The sequence below is a fragment of the Tursiops truncatus genome, chromosome 1, assembly GCF_011762595.2.
Source record: "Tursiops truncatus isolate mTurTru1 chromosome 1, mTurTru1.mat.Y, whole genome shotgun sequence".
Lineage (NCBI taxonomy): Eukaryota > Metazoa > Chordata > Mammalia > Artiodactyla > Delphinidae > Tursiops > Tursiops truncatus.
This window is the reverse complement of record NC_047034.1, coordinates 75,127,341-75,145,433: the sequence shown is the minus strand read 5'-3', so window position 1 is coordinate 75,145,433 and position 18,093 is coordinate 75,127,341. Positions and strand designations below refer to the sequence as shown.

At 45.9% G+C, this 18,093-nt stretch overlaps 2 protein-coding genes across 16 annotated transcripts in view; both read right to left on the bottom strand.

Annotated features, from left to right (window-relative positions):
* The window catches only part of PI4KB (phosphatidylinositol 4-kinase beta), a 29,118-nt gene extending 25,238 nt beyond the window's left edge, over positions 1–3,880 (bottom strand). For 5 of the 12 annotated variants that reach the window (XM_033859613.2, XM_033859664.2, XM_073807781.1 and 2 more), the window contains exons 1-2: positions 3,554–3,690; positions 1,346–1,597 (exon numbers count right to left, since the gene is read on the bottom strand). The gene's annotated coding sequence lies outside the window, so the exon portion shown is untranslated. Of the gene's footprint in view, positions 1–1,345; positions 1,598–3,535 lie in introns of all 12 variants that reach the window. The other 7 variants (XM_033859618.2, XM_033859682.2, XM_033859633.2 and 4 more) reach the window with 7 other exon arrangements.
* Positions 3,881–10,262: 6,382 nt separating this feature from the next.
* On the bottom strand, positions 10,263–18,022 carry RFX5 (regulatory factor X5). Of its 4 annotated transcripts, none has more exons than XM_019919537.3 (10): positions 17,877–18,022; positions 16,884–17,012; positions 16,602–16,635; positions 16,101–16,183; positions 15,497–15,616; positions 15,191–15,310; positions 14,968–15,049; positions 14,462–14,663; positions 14,126–14,226; positions 10,263–13,972 (listed from the first exon to the last, which is right to left on the bottom strand). In XM_019919537.3, exons 1-10 carry the CDS (start codon positions 18,008–18,010, stop codon positions 13,004–13,006), a joined length of 1,974 nt encoding a protein of 657 aa, XP_019775096.1. In that variant the 5' UTR covers positions 18,011–18,022; the 3' UTR covers positions 10,263–13,003. The 4 variants fall into 4 exon arrangements, with proteins under 4 accessions (XP_019775096.1, XP_019775098.1, XP_073663931.1 ...); XM_019919539.3 differs by having other exon boundaries at positions 17,817–18,002; XM_073807830.1 differs by lacking the exon at positions 17,877–18,022 and adding an exon at positions 17,163–17,414.
* Between the last annotated feature and the right edge of the window lie 71 nt (positions 18,023–18,093).

Sequence of the window (18,093 nt, the reverse complement as noted above, 5' to 3'; positions counted from 1 at the left end):
TTCAAATATGTTATTTAAAGTTACACAGGGGACTTCCCCGGTGGTGCAGTGGTTAAGAATCCGCCTGCCAATGCAGGGGCACTGGTTCGAGCCCTGGTCCGGGAAGATCCCACATGCCGCGGAGCAACTATGCCTGTGCGCCACAACTACTGAGCCTGCACTCTAGAGCCCATGAACCACAACTACTTACTGAGCCTAAGTGCCACAACTACTGAAGCCCGCACGCCTAGAGCCCGTGCTCTGCAACAAGAGAAGCCACCGTGATGAGAAGCCTGCGCACCGCAAGAGTAGCCCCCACTCACTGCAACTAGAGAAAGCCTGAGCGCAGCAACAAAGACCCAACGCAGCCAAAAAAAAAAAAAAAGTTACACAGGCTTCCGGTAGAAATAAAAATGACAATATATAAGCAAGAGGTGTGAATCTTCTAAAGTGCAATCTTCTTTTGTAACAATTAATAAACTAAGAAACAAAGGCACAAGCATTTTATCTAAGGCTATGGCAATAACTGTCAGAGAAAAACACTGAAATAATTAAGACATTAACTCTAGGAGTAGGGATGAAGGGAAAGGGAGTATTGATTTTCATTATAAACTCTTTAAGTACAATTGGATTTGTTCAAATGCATGTATGCCTTTAGTAGTAATTTTTTTTTTTTTTTTTTTGCGGTCTGCGGGCCTCTCACTGTTTGTGGCCTCTCCCGTTGCGGATCACAGGCTCCGGATGCGCAGGCCCAGCGGCCAAGGCTCACGGGCCCAGCCGCTCTGGGGCATGTGGGATCCTCCCAGACCGGGGCACGAACCCGCGTCCCCTGCATCGGCAGGCGGACTCTCAACCATTGCCGCCACCAGGGAAGCCCTTTAGTAGTAATTTTTAAAAGAAGTTGCTCTTCTAAAGAGACTCCTAATCATCCTAAGCTGCCTGTTCTGTGGTTGAGAATTTCCTCTTCACGTCTCAAGGTTTAACTCAAACCTTTCTTTAAGGAGGTCTGAGCTCATCTTTCCCCCTTAACCTTAACGGTAAACATGGAGATTGAGTACAAACTTCTCCCTGTAGAAACAAAGAGCCGAGCAGTCAAACAGGCTCAAGCCCTACCAGGAACCAGGTAAACACTTACCCAAGGCCCCAAGGCAGGGTGGCATCAGGGGAGAGGGCATTCTCAAGCTACCAACAGGAGGGTAGGGAGAGCAGTGGTCTCTGGGTAGTTAAGTCAATATTGAATCAGGCTGAGAATTCTGTTCAGGACTATAGAGCTGGTATAAGCAGATTCCAGCCAGACAGCCCAAGCCAGCTCTGGGAGCCCCTGCTGTAACAGACAGATGGCAAAGAAAGCAACCTGTACACTCACCTCTCTCTGAATTGTTCCTTCCTGCTGCAAGCTCCAAATGCACTTGAACTAGGCCCTCTCTTGTCTCATGCCAGTTACTGAGAGGTCCCTCTCAAACTTCTTCCCCAAATCAAAGAATCTCAATTTGCTGCTTTAGATGGCATTCAACAAACATGTTCTTGTGCAGTGTGGACCCAGCGCTGAGAAGGAAGCAGGGAAACTAGGGGAAATATGACTTCTCTTTGGGGGTGCTTCCAAGGAGTGAAGCTGCTCCTAAAAAGGGGAATTATGAGATTGGACACTGGCTAACGAGGAGGGAGACAAAGGGAGAAGTGGGATGAGGCAGCATGATGACTTTCAAACAGGCGTAGAGTAGGAAGATGAATGGAACTTCATATGCTCTCTTCGCTATCGCAGGCCAAGAGACATGGCATACAAGGAAGCAACTAGTTTCCTAAGGCCTAACTCACTCCAAGTTTTCTTTTCCAGCCAGTTTCTTCAAAGGACTTTCCCACAAACATACTTTCCATCTACAGAATCTGGAGTTATGGCTCAAGTACAAGAGGAACAGCAAAGGTGGTCAGCAACTTACAGCAGTTGGGGAAAAAAGCTAGGCAGATGAAAGAAGCTGGCCTGGAGCTTGTCTTTCAAACTGATTTACTCCCATGGTTGTAAGACTAGAAAGGCCCAACAGAGAGACCAGAATGAAAGGAAATTCTCAGAACAACTAAATCACTACTCATAAATACCTTGTGTCTGAGGAACCCAGAATGTTTTGTAAACAAATAATTAAGTCTAATTTTTTCCCCCAACCCACATCCTGCTATAAGCCTATTACTGCACTGATGCCTATACAGTGGACCATTTTCCCAAAAAAAGTCATTCTAAAGGTCAAGTGAAGAAGTCACATGCTGAACTCAGGAGTCCTGATTCTGAATATACAAGCTCTTTCCATTGTCTCATGTTCCTTTTCCCAGTTACCCCCTGACCAACCCCACTCCAGGCCTAAACTCTTAAGGAATCAACCAAAACCATTCTAGCGAAGCCACAGACAGTAAACTGATTCTTCTTAGGAGTGGGAGGAGACTCAATTTGTGATCCCTTTAAGACAAGCCTAAAATTAAATAATCCAAAACAAAATTTCTCACAACCTCATTCAGTTTCCATGCAGGACTGTTCGTTCCTCCAACGAAGTGTAATCTGATAGGAACTTCTTTTAAACTTGCTCCATCCTTCAGAAACACCCTACTGTCCAGAGAAAAGCCTGAGACAGCTGAGGCTCCCCTTCCTCCCAACACATTTTCTTCTTAGCTCAAGGTTTAGCTGATCCAGAAATAAGTGGTATGTAAAGGTAAAGAGTATGACAGAGAACACGTAAAGACCATAGGGAAAACAGAACCAAGTGTCACAAGGATCAGCAAAACCCTTGAAACTCGAGGGAGGTGTTGAAGTTGGAAATCCTGAATGGGAAGGGGCACTGTCAGATCTCTCCTCTACAGAAACAAACCTCCAGAGGTTGGGGGAATTGAGGAAGGGTAGAGAGAAGTTAAAGAAAGTTACGGGAATCATAAAGCACTCCAGAGAAGAAGGGTAAGGCTTAAGGTCAAAGGAGAATGTAAGTAGTACTTTGGGAATGATGGGGAGAGCCTAGATCCCTTCAGGAGAAGGGAACAGACAATTCTTGGAAGCCAGGAGCTGGGTGGGTGGGTGGGTGGCAGTGGGGTAACGGAATCAGAAGCAGCAGAGGAAGAGAGGGCCACAATCTTTAGATCAGGGAAAGGGGAACCCAGTGCTGGGGTGGCATAGAGACATCGGAGGAAAGGGACAAAATAGGAAAAGGGGTAAAGGCAGAGGCCATGGAAAGATTCGGGGCTGGAGCACATACACGAGGAAAGACAGCATGGATGGACATTATAAAAGGCGTCGTGATATGGAAAGGGTTGACGACTTAAAATAATTCGGGACGGCGGCAACAGGGATAAGAGTGAGGGAGGGGGGAATCCCCGGGCAGAGGGAGGAGCTAAACAGAAGAGGAAGCCAAAAAGCAGAGGAGGACCCCAGGCTTGGGAAGAAAGGGTGGAGAAGGAACCCAGGGTGCAGCTGCCACCGGGAGGGCAGTTTTGTAGTCAAACCCAGGTGTGGGGGCGGGGGACGCTGTGCGGGACAGGGTGGGAGAGGGACCCCTTCACACACAGGGCAGGGGGCACTCACGGGGTAGGAGGAGCTCACCTCCGGGGGACCCCGGCGGAGGGGGTGCGGGCGGTCGGGGTCGGGCTGCCGACACCGCCGCCTCAGCAGCAGCGGCGGCTCCCGGGTTCCATTGGCCGCCTGCGCTTCCCTGACAGCGGCCGCGGCGGCTGCACCAGGCCCCGGCTGCCGGGGCTGCCCTCGGCGCCGCCTGAGGGGGCCTTCGCGCTGCCTCACTTTCGACCGGGCCTCACAACTTTTTCTTCCTCCCTCGCACAACCAAGACCAAAAAAAAAAAGAAAAATTCCCAGCAGATCTCGATTTTCTTCTGAGTTCAGGCCCTTCTTCGTGGGCTATGCTTTCTTGCTTCTCCGACGCTCAGGACCCTACTGATCCCATAGTAATGTAGGGAGTCGGGTGAGCTGCCTGGAACATGCCTGTTCAGAAATAGAGAAGGGGGCGGGGAAGAGATATTTGGCAGCTGGGGAGGGAGGAGAAGACGGAGAGAGGAGCTTACGGGTGGGAGGAGGGGTCAACCTTTGGGAGGCGGACTTAAGAGGCGGCGTTTGCGAGGCTAAGGAAGCCGAAAGGGAAGTAAAATTTGCTGGATAAGGGGAAGGGGCTCCCGGGCTAGAGCAGAGAGCGGCAGTGTGGCAGGCGGGCGTGGGTGCCCTGTTAGAGGAGTGCAGACTTATCGCGTACTTCAGAAAGCACAGGAACATGCAAATTATATGTAAATGAGCCCGTTCGGCTTAGCAACCGAGTTACCGTAATTGCAATCAATGGCTTTCCTCCTCCGTTATTCCACACGACTTCCTTAAGTAAATCAGGTCAGGGGATGGACGCTGGGGATCCAGCTGGACAGCAGAAAGACAAAGGGCAGGCGGGGAAAATAGTCACCTTCACTATCCTTTTCCTACTCATCTTTAAGGACGATGCCAAGATTACGCCCCTTATCGCTTGGGGGGAATGGCGCGGTCCAAAAGCGTCAGTCTTTCGCCGTTAGCGGCGCGACTCGAGGTGGCGGTTCTGCCTCCGAGGTCACCACCTGCCTGGGCAGCCTTCGGCCTCCAGCCTCCGGACCTCGATCCAGCCAGGGAGGGGCTGGACAGGGCCAGGTCGGGAGAGGTGAGTGAAATGAAAAAAGCTTGGAGGGCATAATCACTCCTTCCAAACGAAACAAAACCATATAAAACTAAACAAATAAAAAATACGCCCCGCAAATGGACTTCTGGTGTTGCTTTTGTGTATTTATCAGATAGCTTTATTGACTAGGAACCCTTTACGTCAGAACCTCTGTCCCAACCCTCACAGGGCCTTACTTAATATTCTACATTGGGGCTAGTTGTTTGAGCCCAGATCCTGGATGCCATCTTCCCTGCCACTTAAAGGCTGTTTGATTTGGAATGACTGATTTAACCTCTGTGAACCTCCGTTTCTGTGTCTGCAAAGTGGATCCAAGAATGTTAACACTTTACAGGATTTTGTGAGGATTAAAAGAGAGTACAGGTTACTACTATACATAGTACTATATTACTATTATTGGGACAATAATATAGGATAGATGACAAAAGGAAAGAGGATCACTGCTTCAGTGTTCGGGAGGCAGAATAAAGATTAATAGCTTGAAAATACCTATGTAAAACGTGCAGTATGTACAAAAGTAGAACAAATGGGGTACCTGATTGCTGAAGGAACATATTGTTAATTAATACAGAAGGCCACTCTGCATATGATGAATGAATGAATGAGTGAAAGGTTTCTCAGAAATACTGTGAGCCAGCTCAAAGACGAGTTGCTAGAAATGATCCAGCCAAAGAAAAAAGAGGAGAGAGCATCCTGAAGGGAATTTGCTCATATCATGGGAGGGCAAGTTGATAAGCTAGGTTAAATCAGGAGTACAGTAAGGAAAGATGAGCAGAGAAAGGCCAAGAGTGCCAAAGATAGTTTAAATTTGTCACCGCTCGTCTGGAGTGGGGAATCACCAGTCCATCTGTCAGGCCAAGCAGCTCTTGGCCAGCTCCCAGTCGGCTGTCTGGCAAGTATGGAGAGGTGATGACCCTGGTTTACCCTAGAGTTTAAAATGTCACACATCCATCCCCTCAAGGGATAGGGATCCCAAGGGCTGTAAGACGGCTTTTTGAAACACTGTAAAAAGAGACGTGACAAGCTTACTTTTTATAGTAGGAAGTTTTTTATTTTCTGTTCAAACTAAGAACATCTCTGTTCAAACTAAGTAGGAACTTTTTGTAGCTACAGCAGTTATAAGTCCTTTATTAACTGAGACCCACCCCCACCCCATATACACACACACACACAGTATTATTAGGTAGAAGATTTTGTTTCAAGTTTTCTGTGTTCATAGCTCTAAGGGCTCTTATGTGTAAATTTCTGTGCATCTCTTTACGACTTTGTCTTTCTGCCTTCTTTTGGAATTTTCTTTGTTTCCCTCTATTTCTGGATCTCCAACCTCCTCTAGTCTGAGCTCCTCAAGGCAGGAGAGGATTTATCTTTGTATCCTAGCTGTATCCTTAGTCTCTACCACAGGAAAAAATGTTTATGTTTGTTGATACAGCAACAGATTGAATGCAGAAGCAGATACGAGAATCCAGTCAAGCATTAGATTTCCAAAAATGCAGAACAGGGCCAATTGTCTGATTGTTTGTTGTCGTAGTTGTTCTGGGAAAATAGTATCTTTCTTAAATGAATTAATAAAATATTTACAAACAAATGTTTTGACTAAATTATTCCCTTCCCTTCCTGTTTGCTTTTCTTTTCTCCTGTCTCCTTGTCAGATTATAAAACTGAATGCTATTCTGTTTCCCATATTTAATTTAAAAGCATAACATTTATAATATTCTCACCACACTGAAACTATTTTTTAGATTCTCTTTCGATAGAAAAAAACACCACTTACCTCTATCTTAGGTCCCAGGGAGCTGCTACAGGTATAGATGGTTGTACATGGATGACCCATGTACATGGCGACTCTATAGGAACCCCATACTGTGCTGTATGCACGTGAAGCCTCTTACTTTGGTGCGAAAGCATGTACGCATGTGGCACCTTGGGGTGTGAGAGCAGGAAAGTACCAACAGCGTCAAGTAATGTCATTTATTTATTTAAATGTCATCAAACTGGGGAAAGAAGTTGGCTTCTTCATCAAAAGTTGGTAAAACTAGAGGACCCAGGTCATAATACAGCTCCAGTTATATTTTAAACACCCCTATGGTTAAAGAAATTATAAAGAGTAATTTTTCTCCTGAACCATAGATATTATGGGCTTTTTTTTAGAGAAAAGAAAAAGAAGCTACTAGCAGTTATTGCTTGTAGGCTCCTACTGTGTATGAATACAAACGTTACCTCATTTATTCCTTACAACCCTGTGAAAGAGATTTTATTTTATGGAGACTGAGCTTCAGAATGGTTAAGTCATTGTTTTTTGAAACTGTTTTACTTCAACCCACAGTAAGAAATAGATTTTATAATCAGGACCACTGAAGAGCACATACACATGTCTTCACTGAAATAAAGGTTTCATGAAACAATACTTACCCTTACTATAGTCAATGCATGTTGATATTTTCTATTCTATTTTATTTCACTTTTTAAAAACACTGTTTTGCACCCTGCTAAATCAGTTTCACAACCCACTAATGAGTTGCGATCTATTTTTGATTCCTGTTTGAAAAAACTGGACTAAGTGTTCAAAATCATATGGAAACTGGTAAAGCTTTGAACTGAATTCATGCTCTTTCCAGTAAGCAAATGCTTCTTCATGAATATTTCTTAAGAAATACTGCAGGGTGGGAAGGAGGGAGACGCAAGAGGGAAGAGATATGGGAACATGTGTATATGTATAGCTGATTCACTTTGTTATAAAGCGGAAGCTAGCACACCATTGTAAAGCAATTATACCCCAATAAAAATGTTAAAAAAATACTGCATTATATATATATATATATATATATATATATATATATATATATGTTCAGATTAGCTTTACCTCATAGAGTGCAGCCAGCCAGGATGATCCTAGACAAAGGACTTAGGCCTACTGATGAACCACAACATGAGACAAAATACTTAGACAAATATATAATGACATTAATTCCTCCATTTAGCATGTGGTATTTGCTTTGATTTTATTAAGAAAATTGATTGTTACCCACAAAAATAAACAATAAATTCATTTATTTGAGGCCATAGACTAAACATATTGAGTTTGACTTGGTTTAATAGCAAAAGATTATTTCAAATTTTAGTAAACTATAAATTACCTCTAACAATTTACGATACGGCTGAAATGAAAAAAGACAACAATGGGAGTGGGGAACAGGGTATTGGGGAGAGAATAGGGAATGGTAGGGAGGAAGCAGTAGGCAGTCCCCCAAACCTTAGTTTAACACTTCATCTAATAAACTGAAGATTGCTTGAACTACAGATTAACTTGTTTCATGTTAGATTTTTAAAATAGGGTAAAGATTTAAAATAGGCTACTTAAAAGCCCCCTAATATTCATATAATCTCAAAATCACCCAGTGGTCTTGACTCCCAAAGTGAATGGATACATCCCCAAACCCAGTCATGGTGAGGGCAATATTTCCTTGGATGCTTCTATCTATTCTAGCACCAGTGGTTTATTTTTCCATATGCCTATGATCTCTAACATGTCAGCAGCCTGGTCCAGTCCCTCATCTCCACCCACGTGGATAATGGCAACAGCTGCCTGGCTGGTTCTATTTGACTTCAGTTCCTCCATCCTCTAATGCAAACTTCATACCTTTCATTCATTCATTCATTCAATCAATGGGTAACTTTCAACCATTCATTCAATGGTTGTGTGTTCTTCTTCCAGTTTCTCACTCTTGTTCACACACATCCCTTCTGCCAGGTGTCTTTACTGGGTTGTACTGCCATGTCTTTGCTCACGTCCCTTATCCCCAAACCCGTGCTTTTCCTGGAATGCCCTCCTCTTTTTTATCTATTTAAGCTCTACTTACCTTAAAGGCTTAACTCAAGCCTACCTTTTCCATGAAGGCTTCCCAAATTACTCAATCTCTTTGAATTTACACCTCTTATGCAGCAGAATGAGGATCATGATTTAGTTCTTTTTACCATGTCTTCTGTTGTTCTGTCCTTGCTTTATGAATTAGACTTGTCCTACCCACCTTTACTAGGAAGTCATTTCTGATCTATATGCTATTCCTCTGGGCTCTCATAGCTCTCTGTGCTTACTGCTAACATAACTCACACTGTGCTATGATCACTGTTGACTTGAAGACAGTGCCTAAGTCAACTAGCTTCCAACAAGTGCCTAGGTCTTAAAAAACAAGAAGGGAAATGTCAAAACCACAGTAATGGACTCCTACTTCTGGCAGCACGGAGAAGAAAAAGGGCTCTCCCATTAGAATACAACTGGATCCTGGATAAATTCCAGCAAACATAATGTTTAGCACATCGCTGTCCTCATCAGAAAGTAGAAGAGATCACTAGAGGAAGGAAAAATAACATTGAGCTGAAACCTTATGAAGGATGAGTAACGTGCAGTAGGAGAAGCTGGCTTGCCCTGGGGACAAATGCCAGTATCATTATTGTGAACAGAGGCTAAGCCCTGGACCTGGCCAAAGCAGGGGAGAAAACCTGGGACTCCTGAATTAAATGGGGACCCTTTTTTCTTTTTTAAAGATATATTTTATTTTATTTTATTTTATTTTTGGCTGCGTTGGGTCTCCGTTGCTGCGTGTGGGCTTTCTGTAGTTGCGGCAAGTAGGGGCTACTCTTCGTTGTGGTGTGCAGGCTTCTTATAGCTTCTCTTGTTGTGGAGCTCGGGCTCTAGGCGCGCGGGCTTCAGTAGCTGTGGCATGCAGGCTCAGTAGTTGTGGCTTGCGGGCTTAGTTGTTCCGCAGCATGTGGGATCTTCCCGGACCAGGGCTCGAACCCGTGTCCCCTGCATTGGCAGGCAAATTCTTAACCACTGCACCACCAGGGAAGCCCAAATTGGGACTCTTGAAGGGGCTAACACAGTCCCAGGTAAGGAGCACCCTTTGTCTCCTGGCAGAAACAAATGCATATCCTCTCTGGAGGAAAGTACACCCAATTTAGGCCTACTGGATTCCCTTAGATTAAGGAATCTTAATCTAAGATTAAGAGCTCAAAATAGGACCTCAAAATACTAAAATACAAAATATACAAGGAAATAAACTGCCATGGGCAGGAGTCAGCAGAAAACAAAACAACAGATTTAGACATCCAAGATAAGTTACAGAATATAAAATAACACTCCCAACAAACGTCAAAGAATTGGTATCATAGAGACCACATTTTCTAAGCACAAGTGATTAAACTGAAAATCAGTATCAAAAAGATAAAATTTTAAATATCCAGATTTTGGAAATTTATAAAACTTTTCTAAATCATGAATCAAAAAAGTCATAAAGGTAATTTAAATATTCTTAGAACTAAGTAATAATTTAAATACTTTAAACAGAAAAATTTGGAGAATATAGGGAAGTGGGTCTTTCAAAATTTATAATAGAAAAAAGACAGCTTGAAAATTAATTAGATAAAAATTAAGATTAAAATTAAGATGTTGTAAAAGAACCTAACATTAAATCTAAAGAAAGCAGAAGGAAATACTATAGATAAGATTCATAATTAATGAAGTGGAAAACAAATATATAAGGCAGAGGATCAACAAAGCCCAAAGTGGCAGCTAAAATCAGACAAGTAAAATAAATGTCTGGTGTAGTTGGCCAAGGGGGGAAAAAAGAAGATGCAAGTAAACAGAAGAAATGAAAAGGAGGACACAACTACCCAGGGAGCAGAGGCAAAAAGGAACATGGAATAAATTTCATTAAAAAAAAATGACATAAAACGCTCAAAATTCTAGAAAAACATTTTACCTAAATTGACTCAAGAAGAAATAGAAAGCCCAAATAGCCTATAATTATTAAAGAAATTAAATCAATAGTTAAAATATTTCCCACAAAGAAATGCCAGGTTCAGAGGGCTTACCAAGTAAGTTTTATCAAAATTTCAAGGGACATTTCATTTCAATCTGATGTAAACCCTTCTAGAGAATGAGACAAGAGGGAACAGTCTCCAACTCAGAGGGTGTACAGACCAAAGGAACCATCTTAGAAATCTTACTAAAAACAAAGGCACTTGGACTTCCCTGGTGGCACAGTGGTTAAGAATCTGCCTGCCAATGCAGGGGACACAGGTTTGACCCCTGGTCCAGGAAGATCCCACTTGCCACGGAGCAACTAAGCCCGTGCGCCACAACTACTGAGACTGTGCTCTAGAGCCCGTGAGCCACAACTACTGAGGCCGTGTGCCACAACTACTGAAGCCCGCGTGCCTAGAGCCCATGCTCCTCAACGCCACCGCAATGAGAAGCCCGTGCACTGCAACGAAGAGTAGCCCCTGCTCACCACAACTAGAGGAAGCCTGCACGCAGCAATGAAGACCCAACATGGCCAAAAAATAAATAAATAAATAAAAATAAAGACAAAGGCACTAACCTGTACAAGAATGTTAGTAGCAGCATCATTTGTAACAGCAAAAAACTGGGAACAACCCAAATGTCCACTGATAGGTGGATGGGTAAATTGTGGTTTATGCACTTGAAATATTACATGGATAAAAATGAACAAATAATAGCTATCTACAACAACATGGATGAATCTTAGAAATAATGTTAAGTGAAATAAACAAGCAAACCACAGGGGAGTATTAGGGAATAAAATTTTGTAAAGCTAAAAAGCAAAACTGAACAATACATTTTTAAAGAATATATACATATATGGAAAGATATATATATATATATATATATATATGGCAGGTAATTAATAAACACGAAATTAAGGATAGTAGTTACCTCTAGGGAGAAGCAGAAGGATAGGACAGGGTAAGAACACAAGAAATTCAATGGTATTTCTAATGTTTTAATGTACAAATTGGGTGATGGGTCATTTAATTATTATGCTTCATAATTTATCCATTTTAAATATATTCTTTATAGATATCAAACATTACATATTATAATTTTTAAAAATCTGCAATTGTGGAAATAAATGAACAAATGAATGAAGGCTCCCTGAAAGAAAACTGAGAATCCCTGACAGAAGCTACCCTATGCAGAAGACACAGTAGGTCCTCAAGTAATTTCAGCTGGTTTACTGCTTTTTCCAAATACATACCTGGATTCCCTTCCTACTGGTGCTCCCTGATATGTGCAGCTACCCCCTTCCATACACATAGCCTAAGCCCCACAATCCTGGCTAAGTCCTGACACGTACATGACAAGAGACTGACACCTGGTGGATACAGAATGAATTTAATAAAACGACTAGGGAGTAAATCTTGCACTCTGCATGGTGAAAGAGGCAGTAGGGTGGGGAACAGGGAAGCAGGAATGAGGAGAAACCTAAAATTTGGAAACAGGAAAAGGAAGGATATCCATCTCTGAGATGTAAAGAAAGGGGACTGTCATCTAAACGAGACTAAAGAGATAGTCCCTAAAGAAGAATGATTTCCCTCTCATTCCTTCTGAGACTGGAACAAGAGGAAAGAGATTATAGCTGCAGTAAGGAAAATGCAAGACTATTTGGAAAAGAGGAAGCAGGTATAGCTGGTCTCAGCCTAGCAAGCTAAAACCACAGGTACTTCATAGCAGTGGCTAGGTGTCAGCTGTCTCCCCAGGAACTCCCCACTCCCAGTTTCCATTTAGGGATCTATGTGATTCTAAGGAGGCTGATCCTGCCCATTTTTCAAAAGGTACAGTCCATGATGTAGAATAAATAAGCAAACTAGCATTTACCAAACTCCTGGCCACAGTGATTGGTTAGGGGCAGGCATGTGACCCAGGCTGGCCTAACCAGAGTGAATCTTAGGGCTTTTGCTACGATTCCTGGCACAAAGATGCCCTCTCTTTCTGGCTGGACATAAATGAGGAAAACGTGTAATCCTAGGAGTGCTGGCAGCCATGAGGTGGACCAGGCTTGATCCTACAGAAGGTAGAACAGCAGGGGAAGAAAATCAATCACGGATTTAGAGACATACTGAGCCACTGGATCAGCTTTACCTGGAGCCAGCACTACCTCTGGACTTTCCAGTCACATGAGCCAATACATTTTTATTTTTAAGCCAGTTTGAGTTAGGTTTTCTATGATTTAAAATGGAAAGATGCCTAACCTATACATTCATCATACTCCATCCCTATATTTCCACAGGATAGCACAGGGATCCAGGTAAGATGGTCAGTACAGATTTATTAGTGACTCTAAAGCCAAGGGTATTGAGCTGGAAAGGTAAGAGGCAAGAACCAGGCACTATGCAAGACAGGGTGCCTCAGCTGTCTATACAGAAGAGAATGAAGAGCCAAGTGAGAAGCAAGTGCAAAGAAGGGCCTCTACTAGGCAGACAGGTAGAGTTAACATAGCACTCTTCCCCACATACCTATCATGGGGGTGTTGCTTTGGGGTCTTTTCACTCATGGGGTAAGGAGCTTTGAAGCACATGCCCCTTTAAGTCTTTATTACCCTGTGCTGCAGTGTCTACCTCTCCCTTGACCAAATGAAGAGCCTCCTTTTGGCTTCTACTGCCCTTGATGACACTCACTTTCGGGGTGACAGGAGGAATTTTATCTTCTGCTTCTTTGGCATGCCGGGAACTGGGGCCCCTTCCTCCTCTGGAAACAGCACCATCCGCCTGACCTTGGGCAAGCATCTCCTTCTCAGCCTCTCCCATTGGCCCTGGCCTCTCTGACCCTCCAGCTGAGTTGCCTTGCCCTCCAGAGGCCCACGTCTCCAGTGGTAACCTTGAGGACTGGGCAGAGTCCACAGCAGCTGCTGACTTGTCAGGGGTAGAATTCCTTTCCCTACTTCCACCTAATTTTTTTCGAGGGCGCCCCCGTTTTCTTTTGGCATCACTTCCTGTATCCTCTATATCCTGCTTCGTTGCTTTAGCTGGTGGGTCCTGCCCACTGGCCTCACTCACAGGTACTTCAGCTGTCCTCTTCACACCCTTGTCATGGGGTCCCGGGTCACCACCTATGCCCACTTCCCTGTTCTCTGTGCCCCTCGGCTGAGTGAGCCCCCCAGGTGGAGCTTGCCCAGGCCCAGGCCCAGGTCCAGGTCCAGGCAAAGCAGGAACAGTTGGTAAGATCATGTTAATGATGGGCACAGCTGCTTGGGGTCCCCCAGCTCTAGGGGGCAGAGGCAGTGTAGCCATTTTCAGAGTGCTTGAAGAAAGCTTGGGGGCCAGGACGGGTGGAGAGACTCGGATTGGTGGAATAAGCGAGCGAGGGGCCCGAGGGAGAAGCAGAGGCAGCCGGGCCACTAGGGCATTAACCTGTGGGTTATTGGCTGCTGGCGCTGGGCTCTCCACTACACTCTTCTTTCGCTCTCCGCGTGCTGGGAGGCCAGCCCCAGCCCGGGGGTCCAGCTCCTTAGGAGGCTAAAAAGTAAAGAGAAGAACACAAAAAGTGGGAAGACTGGACAGCGGAGGAAGTACAGACACAGGAGGTGAGAAAGTACTGGACCCACTGGGTGAAGGATATACTAAACCCCCAACCCAGGGGAGCCAGGTCAAGGGCATCAACTTCCTCACCTGGGCCTGTCTCTCTGGTCTCTTATGGGCTCCGCCCTCCAGATTCTCTACACCATTCTTGGATTTAGATGACCGTTCCCGAGGGGCATGTTCATCCTCTTCTGCAGAGGTGCCAGAAAAGGTAACAAGGTGAGGAGGAAACAGAATGGAGGAGGGAGGCGATTCTGATTGACTGACTGGTAGAGGCAGGGGAAAGAAGGTGGTCTAAGGTATGTCCTAGAAGGCTCTCTAGGAATAGAAGGCAAATCCAAGGTGTCTCTATCCTAGGATGTGGGAGGGCCTTTGAGGTTGAAAGTGGCTGAGGGTTTCTCAGAACATAAGAGGGGGTCCACTCACCAGCAAGCCCCATAGCCTTGAGCACATTGGCGTGTGCAGATCGGGCAGAGATGAGATGCTGCTGTAGCAGGAAGCGGGCGACCTCAACGATGGAACTGAAGGACCGTTTCAGGATTCGCTCTGCCCAGTCACAGGTCAAGGCACAGGCTGCTTCAACCAGTTCATCTCGAGGTGCTGGGGTTACTTCTGGGCCCATTTCTGGCTGCAGTGGGGAAGGACACGCCCAATCACACTCTGAACAAAGGACCCTCCACCCCTCTCAGACACAGTGTTGACCATAAGTAAGACCAGACTAGGGATGGGAGTAGCCTCTATCAACCCATCCCAGAAACCCACAAATTCTCTCCCTCCTCTGCCTCAGCTGTAGGGTAGGCAGAAGGGCATGTCCTATATACCCAGAAACTGTGTGCAGAATGACCTAGGCTGTGTCAGGCCTCAAAACATCTCCCAAAGTCCTCTGACTTCTACCTTGGAGAGAAGAGTGCAGTTGGAGGGTTGTTACTTACACTCTCAGAGCCCTTTAGGTCAAGTCCGGGCAAGGGCGGCATAGACACCAAGGTCTTCCTTCGTATGCCACTGTAACAATATCTGACGTTTAAGTTAAGGGGCAACCAACACATGGGGGTCTCCAAGCCCCTTAGAAAGGTTGGGCTGTTTCCAGTCCTGTCCCTTCACATACTAAGTTTTCCTCCCCAGGTCCTCTAGCACAACCTCTCCAGTCAAGGATACTTGGACTGGCCCCGGCCACCAAGCCTTCGGGCTTTGATGTCAGGGAAGATCTCTCTGATGATTTTGCCAAAGTTGGCTGTGCTGAGTGGGCGGCAACAGGCGAGACTCTCACAGTACTTCCTGAGTGCGTGGGGGACAGAGTGGGAAGATACTCAGAGAAGGAGGTTTGGGAGTGGGTTCAGAGGGTCCCTGGGGATGAAGGTTGGGAAACCCTTTAAGAAGTCAGGCTCTATCAAGGCAGGGAGCTCTTCAGGGATGAGGGGGTAGTCCTGTGCCCACCATCCCACCCACCCCCCATCCACCCACCGATAGGCATCATAAACACTTTGTTTTGGCAGGCAGGTGTCAGTATGCTCTTCTAGGTGGTTGCGGATCCACCTATAAGCATACATGTACTCCTCATTGCTGAGTGTACTTGGCTCTGAGCTGCAAGAGAAGTAAAAGAGACAAGTATTACTAACATCCCAACAGTTGCCCTGGTTCTATCCAGATTATCACCTCAGTAGTGCTGGACTGAATCAGTTCATCCAGAATCCACCTTTCCCTGGTAAACCAAGGCAGGTGAGGGACTTTTCTTCCCCACTAAGGATACTGTTATGAGGATTCCTATTCACCCTGCCCCTTTTTAGGGAGCCTTTCTTTAAGAATCAGAACCTCTGGGCTTCCCTGGTGGCGCAGTGGTTGAGAGTCCGCCTGCAGATGCAGGGGACACGGGTTCGTGCCCCGGTCCGGGAAGATCCCACATGCCGCGGAGCGGCTGGGCCCGTGAGCCATGGCCGCTGAGCCTGCGCGTCCGGAGCCTGTGCTCCGCAACGGGAGAGGCCGCAACAGTGAGAGGCTCGCGTACCGCAAAAAAAAAAAAAAAAAGAATCAGAACCTCTGATATCTAAAATTCTAGCACCAAACCTACCTTTTGTCTCCAGTACTGGGCCCTGAGGGGAGCTGAAGGTAGAGATACAGCTTGTCGTTGTCTGAGAATTTCTGTACATCTTGCTGAGGTAGGGAGGAACAGAGGCAGGAGAAATAATAAGGCCAAGAAGGACCCAAGGTAGGACGCTCTGATCCTCACTAAAAAGTTCAGCTGACGTAGTGACTGGCAGGCTGACAAAGGACCTTAGAAATGATTTGAGGCTGTGCGTTCACTCTGCCCTGAGGAGCCCTTAGGGGCTACCAGGTGAGAAGGGGAGCGGAGGGGACCACCTCTGATTTTATTTCTATTGGGCTTCTACACAAGAGGTCACAGAGGTGAAGTGAGATGCTCCAGGTCAAAGTGATAGCAAGTTGCAAGGCCAATTATCTTCTGACAGGGTAGACAACACTGACTCGCATAAACCTTTCTTACCCATATCCTCACCATCCTCATCTCCCACCAATTCTGTCTCCCTGTTGCCCTCTTCCCCAGAATACTCACCAGGATTCCCTCTACTTTGTTCTGCACGGCCTTGCTGTGGAGAAGAGGAGAAAGCTGGAGGTCATACACAAGATTTTTCCCCATCCCTATGTCTGACTGCCAGGGAGAGGACGAGGTCTGAAAAGCCTAGCAGGTGCTCAAGTACTGCTACCATGATGAAGAATCTCCCCTGGTCAGATGCACTTGCTTGGGAGGGGGAGATCATCTACAGAGGAACTGAAGTGCTACAGGGATCTATCCCCAGTTCCGGAACGAGGTTTAGAGGTGGTGATGAGTACTTACGAAATGGTACCTCGGAGCCTCTGAAGGAGGGTGGTGGGTTCCCCTGCCTCAGCACTACCTGAGGGGGCCCTTCCCCCAGTCTTTGGGCTCTTAGCATCAGGTTCATCTTCTGCCATCCCGGCATGAGGGCTGGAGTTGGGAGAAGACAGGACAAGAAGATTTAACTCCCCCCCACCCCGCCCCAAGGCCCCAGGGCACTCCTCATCTCTCTACCCAGGAAGATAGAAAAACAGAAAGAAAGCCTCCAAATTTCCCCAGTGGTCTTTTTCTAAAACTCGCCTTCTCCAAAAATTAGAAATTATTCCATTACTTCTCCAGGGCCATATATACCCAGAGATCTTTGCCATCTCCATTCTATCTGCCCCACCTTTCTGCAGTCTCCTAAATGTGGAAAACTGTAAAGGAAGAGATAGGGGCGATTGGGAATCCACGTTAGAAAGAAAATTTCATTTCTGCCTCTGACCCCATACTGCCCTCCTTCCCCTCAAAAACAACAATAACAACCACAAGACAAAGTTGTTTAATTCTCTAATATGCTCCTCACCACTGAATTTGCCTGGGAGGTCAGAAAGGATACGAACATTTTCTGCCCTTCCAGGCTTGGAAAAAACTGGGCCCAAGTTCTCATTACTTAATCTCGCCACGGCTTCCCCCGCAGCTCCCCCTCCCCACGTCGCCGGCCCCTACGTCATCTCCCTCAACATCCCATCCTGATGCGCGCCCCCACCTCCCTCCCTTCCCCCTCCATTCAATCCCGCGTTGCTGCAAAGTGAGGGGTTCAGGGTAGCGGAACTCCTGGGCTGGGCGTAGGAAACCCGGTTGGGGGAATGGGGTCCCAGATTCGGGGCACGTGCACATGGGTGAAGAAGCAGTTGAAAATACAGCCAAAATCTTTTTCTGCTCTCCTCCCAACTCATATTGCGCCCTCCCTACCTTTGAATAGTCGCCTTCCAACACAAGCAACAATAAAGGTAAGGGAGAAAGAGAAACTACCTCGCAGCCACCTTCACTCCAGCCCAGCCCCACGGTCCTGGCCCAGCGGGCTCGTGCGTTGCTTTATTTTCTTTTTTCTGAATGGCTGGAACAGCCCCGATCTGCCTAGATACTCGGACGGCCTGTTCTACCATTGGTTGTTGCTGCCACCCGGAGACAGAAGGCGCCGGGCTCGCACCGGCGGCAGCTAAAGTCTGCCTGGTAACAGAATCTGATT